A 6,680-nucleotide genomic window follows, 5' to 3' on the forward strand; every position below is an offset into this window, starting at 1 on the left:
TATATATATATATATATATGTGTGTGTGTGTGTAGTCAGAGTGTTGTATGCTTCAAGTGCAAAGTGTGTTATGATTAAAAAAAATTTTTCTCATCTGAAAATTTTAAAATTTCACTTGTGTAATTTCAAAAACCTCCTAAATAAATATCAAATTTTTTTGTATTTTGTTTTTTCAGAAAAACTTTATATTTTATATGCTATTTTCTCTACCCTAACTCTATACCATTTGACCAACTTTCTAACCCCATAAAAAATTAGGAAATAAGTTTAAATTACCCTTTTTTTCTTTCTGGAATGACTGCAAAATGTAACAGAAAACCAAAACTGTTTTCCTTAAGTAGCTTAAAGCTCATAACAATATATATCTATTTATTTTTAATTTTATTGTTTTATTGCCCTTTGAACTGTGTTAAACTAATAATTCCACCACACTTTGCAAATGTGCAGCTGAAGTTACCATGTCAAATTAGGTAATGTACAAGCTGCTTGCAAACATACTTGTGAAAAATTGTTAATATTATTTTTTATTATCTTAAGTAATCTAACCTAATAATTATCTAACTTAAAAGTAATATATATACTAAGTAATGTATGTTAAATTCCACACTTCTCAGAGGAGTGATAAATACATTGTAGAAGAGGGAAAATTTTAGGATTTTTTGAAACATTTCCTTATAAAATTAAGAACTTAAAACACATATGATACTACAGTTTCATTTATTAACTCTGTTTTGATGCTAAGTTTATTCATAAACACTGATAACAAAGTAGTTTAATTAAATTTTGGATGTAACTCTTTCGAAGGTTGTGACCTGCACATTTTGACCTACCTGTTGCAAAAGGGTTAACCTATCCTTGTATGACAATCTTTCCATTCCGATTATCATCGTAGTAGCCCTCCTCTGAACCCCTTCCAATAATTCAATGTCCTTTCTAAGGTAAGGAGCCCAAGACTGAAAAGAGTACTCCGAAGGTGGCCTAACCAACGACTTGTAGAAGTACATCATAACCTTTTTAGACTTGTATTCAGTACTTATGTAGATACAACCTAAAATCCTATTAGCCCTGCCACGAGGAACAGTAAACTACTTGGATGGCTTGAAAGACTAATGAACCAGAACACCAAGATCTTTTTTTTATCATAACACTATTGAGGTTATTCTCATCAAAATTATATTCAAATTGTGATATCCCATATGGATTGTCTTGCATTTATTATAATAAAATGTCATCTTCCATTTATTTCCCTACCTCTCCAAATAATCTAAATCATTTTGTAGAGCACTAGCATCATCCTCCTCACAGCCAGCAATACTCAAAACTTTAATGTCATCAGCAAATTAAGGTAATTTATTAACTATTCCTTCATCTATGTCACACATGTAAACCAAAAAAGAGCACTGAGCCTTGAGGTACCCCACTCATGACTTTAACCTATTTAACTAAACTCCATTAATAACAACCCTCAGTTTTCTTCTGTCTAGCTATTCTTCTGTACATTGAGCCAACCTATCCCTGACACCTACAGAGTACTTTTAATTAGACTTATGTGGCACCTTATCACATGTTTTCTGGAAATCCAGATACACCAAATCCACACCCAGACCGTCATCTACATAAGCAGTAACCTCTTTGAAGATTAGTAAGGCAAGGTTTTTCCCTAGTAAACCCATGCTGGCTATTCAACAAAAATGATAAACTTTGTTAAATGATTTTGCAAAGCATCATTTATCAAACTTTCAAAAACTTTTCCAACCACTGACTTAAGACTGATAGGCGTATGATTGCTTGGACAGTTTTTACTACCTCCCTTTAAAAGAGACATCTGCCCACTATTCAAGAACTTAGAAAAAATAATAGCGAGAGACTCGTATATTCAATCCTTAACCTCTTTCAAAATCCTTAGGTAAATATTACCGTATTTGCCTGTGTATAAGATGCTGACCTTGGAGTTTTTGAACAAATTAAGTGTATTTCTTTGAGGTTCGGTGTATAAGATGACCTCTATTGTCAAGCAAGTATAGGATGTTACTTTTGTAAACAAATTATTAGAGGTTATTTTTCAACTGTGCTAAGCAATACAACCATAAGTGTGGTTTTTTTATGCTCTTCAAACGCAACAGACAGCTCATTGCAGCAAAACTTAAGTCACAAACATGTAATAAACATAAAAAAATGTTCATCACAGTTGAACTCCTTTTTTTATCACAAAACAGTACTAAACTATATGATACAGTGATCTACTGTAAAAACATATTTATACAGTTAGTGTATGTTACAGAAACTGACCTTTTTTGATATAATATTAGCAATATTTTAGTATGATAGATGAGATGAATACATTTGAAATCAAAATTATCATGATTAATTGTAACTAGCTTGTGAGATAAATAACATCTAGTTATGAAGAATCAGTAGCAAATGATACAGTTACAAATATGTTATTTTAATGCAGTAGGTGGAACGATGCCACCACACTTACTCAAAAAAGCGAATAAAAGTTAAAGGTACAACATAGTTTTGGTTAAAATGCTATTATTAACTGGAGAGTTTTTTATGGGGTGTAAAATCAGGCATTGTTTTAAGAGTAAAAAGTATCATCTTATATAACGGCAAATACGGTATCTGGTCCAAGAGCTTCATCATTCTTTAACTTCCAAATTCTTTCTTAAAAAGCTCAACTTAAATCTTTATTTGTAAAAGTTGAAGAAAAAGTAGAATTTAACATCCCAGCTACCCAATAATTCTCAAATGTAGCCTTCCTGTATCATCTCTCAAATGCCTTACTCCTATCCAAACATTTTGCTTATCCTTATTGTATTTGAAGAAATCCTTACCATTTATTCTTAAATTTTCAGCTAACCTTTTTTCCATATACTTTTTTGATGTCTTATTTGAGTAACGTTCTTTGTCTCCTATGATCCTCCAAATCTCTCATCATTGCAGTAGATTTAAACTTCGTATAGTTATGATGCTTTTATTTAATTCTATCCTTTACATTCTTTATGAGCCAACCTGGTTTTTTACTTGCAGTCACCATTTTGTTGTCTATAAATAAATGCTTATCTTGAATATTTAAGATGGCTTGTCCTTATGGATAGCTCGGTTTGATAGAATATTGGTTTGATTCTTGTAAAAAGTACCACTCTGTTGTTTATATTTTTTAATAACAGAAGGATGATATTTTCTGATTTTTTTGCGATAGGAACAGACATCAATGCTTTAGATAATTCGGGGCGAACACCATTTCATCTGGCGCAGTCAAAGCTAAAACTGCTACAGTTTGATGGTGGGTTTTCATCGTGTCAGTTGAAGGCAGAAGTAATGCAGGTTTGTATGCGTCGTGATCTTAGACTGTTTAGCATTTGAAATCTTTTTATATTGTATTCTTAAATTTCAATTATTGATGTTAGTGTATTACTTTCTACTCTCAGAATGCCTACCTCTAATAAGAACATGATTGCTACGCACACACTTATCTTGAAATGGCTAAATATGTATTATAGTTAGGGAGATTTTGTGGTACTGTTTATAGATCACTATTACTCTGAGTTTTATGTTATTCTTGTAGAAGAGCAGAGATTCTGCTGACATTTCAGCAAAGCTTGTATTATTGTACTTTATATTGCTACACAGGTGGTAGAGATGATGCGGGTGTGCCTTGAAAGGTCGGGAAATGCTGCTGAGCTAGATTTTTTGAATGTGTTTTACAGTAGAATTCAAAGTCATCAGACAAAGGAAGAGGTAAGATAGTGAATAACGTAGCACAGTAATCAGTTTAAAATAGTTCCGAGCTTAAATGTGTAAACAAGTTAAGACACGCTGAATAATGTAGCACATTAATTGTTAAAATAGTGCTTAGCTTGGAAGTGTAATAAAGGGAAGATATACTGAGTGATGTAGCACATTAACACTTTCAATAAGGGCTCGATCAATTTGACTGACCTTATTTTACTTGTTTAAAGTCTTTATAGATTTAATACTTATAACTCTCAATATAGTGGGTATATCTTCACGAAATTTGGCAGTCTTTCAGTTAATACAAAAACTCATATTTCTTAGTGAAGTATTTTTAATAAAATAAAATAGATATTTGTCCACGATTATAATTAGTGCTTGTTTTGAATAGTCCGTGTGCAAAGAAATTTTCATGTTAAAATTTTTAGATTTTAGTTACTATCACAATAATAAATAAAGAATAAACATGAAAAACAAGAAATAAAATACTTAACCAATCTTCTTTTTTCTTGTCATTGGTTGTCGTACAGAGTTAACCTTCATATTTTATACTAATGATAGTAATGCACTTGATAATTTTTTCTAATTACATAATGCACCAAAGAATATAGACTAATAACATACCTCTGAAAAGTTTTCTAACTATGCGACAAGAGCCATTACAAATTCATCAAAGCTAGTCATTAATTTTCTCACAGGAATGACGTTGCTACTAAGAAGGAATGATGTTGCTACTATGGGTGAAATTGACTATTATCTATTCAGAACACAATATTATACAATACATCATTTGATAGATAAAAACCTTGGTTTTCTATTGGTTATAGGTAATATATAAAGAAACGTAAGAGAGAACTATCAAGGAATTGTTAGAAAGAGGATGAGACAGGTGGGTTTGGCAGGAGAGGTCTGATTTTCTAATCGATAGCACTGTAACCAAACAAAATTGAAGGCTATAAAAATTGTGGTTTGTCTAAACAATAACGTTTTTATAGAGAATAACTTACATTTAATTTCATACTTTTTTGAGGAATGGTGGATAAAATAGTGATGATGACATGCTAAGACAAAATGTGTCACGTGGATCACACTAGTGGAAATTCAGGATTGTTTTTAATATTTCCTTGTAGAATTGAGAACTTAAAACTTATATACTATTAAAATATGGATTATTAGCTAAGATTTTATGCTATTTTTATTGGTATAACATAAACAAAAAGTAGTTTAATAAAATTTTGAATGTCGGACACTAAAACCTTGTGTCTTAGACAGTAAAGGATTCCCGTGGCGATAGGGTTAAACTTTATCCCCATGGGAAACACATAGATGACCTTAGCTGAATGTTTGATGAAAACAAGGTCAAGACAGTACATGGCTTAACTGAGTCAACAAGTTTAGACAGTATTTGGCTAAACTCTCACCACAAGGTCAGTAGAATTGACCAACTTCATAAACATTTAGTACTCGTTATAGTTTCCATACTATAACTTTTAATACAGTATAAGTATCTTCCAAAATTTTAACAGACTTCCAGTAAGTCTTTTGTAACACAAAAAAATCAGATTTGTTAAGGAAGAATTTTTACTCAAAATTTATCTGTAAATATATTGAGTCTTTTTTTTTTCTAGTCTGAGAGCAAAGTGATTTTTATGTTAAGATTAAAAATACTTTTCTTCTTCTCAAAAATCTCCAATTTCATTTGCGTAATCTCTAAAATCTCCTAACCAAATTTTCTCTACCCTACCTCAATATAAGGTTGATCAATTTTACCGACCTCATAATCACCAAAAAAAAATCTAAATTACTTCATAGAATGACTTCAAATTATAACATTAAACTACATTTGTTTAAACTAAATAGCCTTAAACCCGTAATAGTGTACGTATATCGTTTTATTGCCCTTTGAATCATGTCTAACTAATATTCTTGCGATATAAGTTGTAAATTATGTGAGAAATGTGCAGCTCATGTTACAGTATCGAATTACATAACACACTGACCACTCGTGAGCATACCTCATGAACATTTATTATTATATTCTTTACCTTATCTAATCTAAAGAATTTCCAATTTTTACATTTTAATTACTTTTATAATAATAAATAAAGAATACGCATGAACAACAAGAAATAAATACTTACCTTTGACTGTTGATGATGACACTTAACCTTACTTTTTATACTAATGGTACGAGTGCACTAAATAATTCTTTATTTAATTACGTAATGCACACAAAGAACACAGAATAATAACAAGCAAAAAGCAGACAACATCCCATAACTATCACAATTTTTCTGGCTTTTTAACTATGTGACAAGAACCCTCAGTTTAGCCAAATACTGTCTTGACCTTGTTGACTCAGTTAAACCATATACTGTCTGACCTTGTTTCCTCAGTTTAGCCAAATACTGGCTTACCTTGTTGCCTCAGTTAAGCCATGTACTGTCTTGACCTTGTTGACTCAGTTAAACCATATATTGTCTGACCTTGTTTCCTCAGTTTAGCCAAATACTGTCTTGACCTTGTTGACTCAGTTAAACCATATATTGTCTGACCTTGTTTCCTCAGTTAAGCCATGTACTGTCTTGACCTTGTTGACTCAGTTAAACCATATATTGTCTGACCTTGTTTATACTGCTAAGCTATGTACCATCTAACCATGTTTATATTTCTAACCTCATTTACACTTCTAAGCTATGTATTGTTCTAACCGTCCTTACACTGCTAACTTATGCATTGTCTAACCTTGTTTTCTTGGTTAAGCTATGATGCTATAATGTGATGTATTATTCAGTATGTCTTACTTAGTTCACACTTCTAAGCTATGTATTGTTCTAACCGTCCTTACACTGCTAACTTATGCATTGTCTAACCTTGTTTTCTTGGTTAAGCTATGATGCTATAATGTGATGTATTATTCAGTATGTCTTACTTAGTTCACA

At 31.3% G+C, this 6,680-nt stretch overlaps 1 protein-coding gene across 1 annotated transcript in view; it reads left to right on the plus strand.

Moving 5' to 3' along the window:
* Positions 1–6,680, plus strand: part of LOC106475179 (ankyrin repeat domain-containing protein 54-like) — a gene marked incomplete at its 5' end in the record, with an annotated part of 23,322 nt that overhangs the window by 12,952 nt on the left and 3,690 nt on the right. Inside the window, 2 exons of the mRNA XM_013935876.2 lie at positions 3,206–3,330; positions 3,637–3,744. Of these exons, the coding sequence (XP_013791330.1) occupies positions 3,206–3,330; positions 3,637–3,744 (233 nt within the window). The remainder of the gene's footprint in view (positions 1–3,205; positions 3,331–3,636; positions 3,745–6,680) is intronic.

The sequence above is a fragment of the Limulus polyphemus genome, unplaced genomic scaffold (assembly GCF_000517525.1).
Source record: "Limulus polyphemus unplaced genomic scaffold, Limulus_polyphemus-2.1.2 Scaffold8185, whole genome shotgun sequence".
NCBI lineage: Eukaryota > Metazoa > Arthropoda > Merostomata > Xiphosura > Limulidae > Limulus > Limulus polyphemus.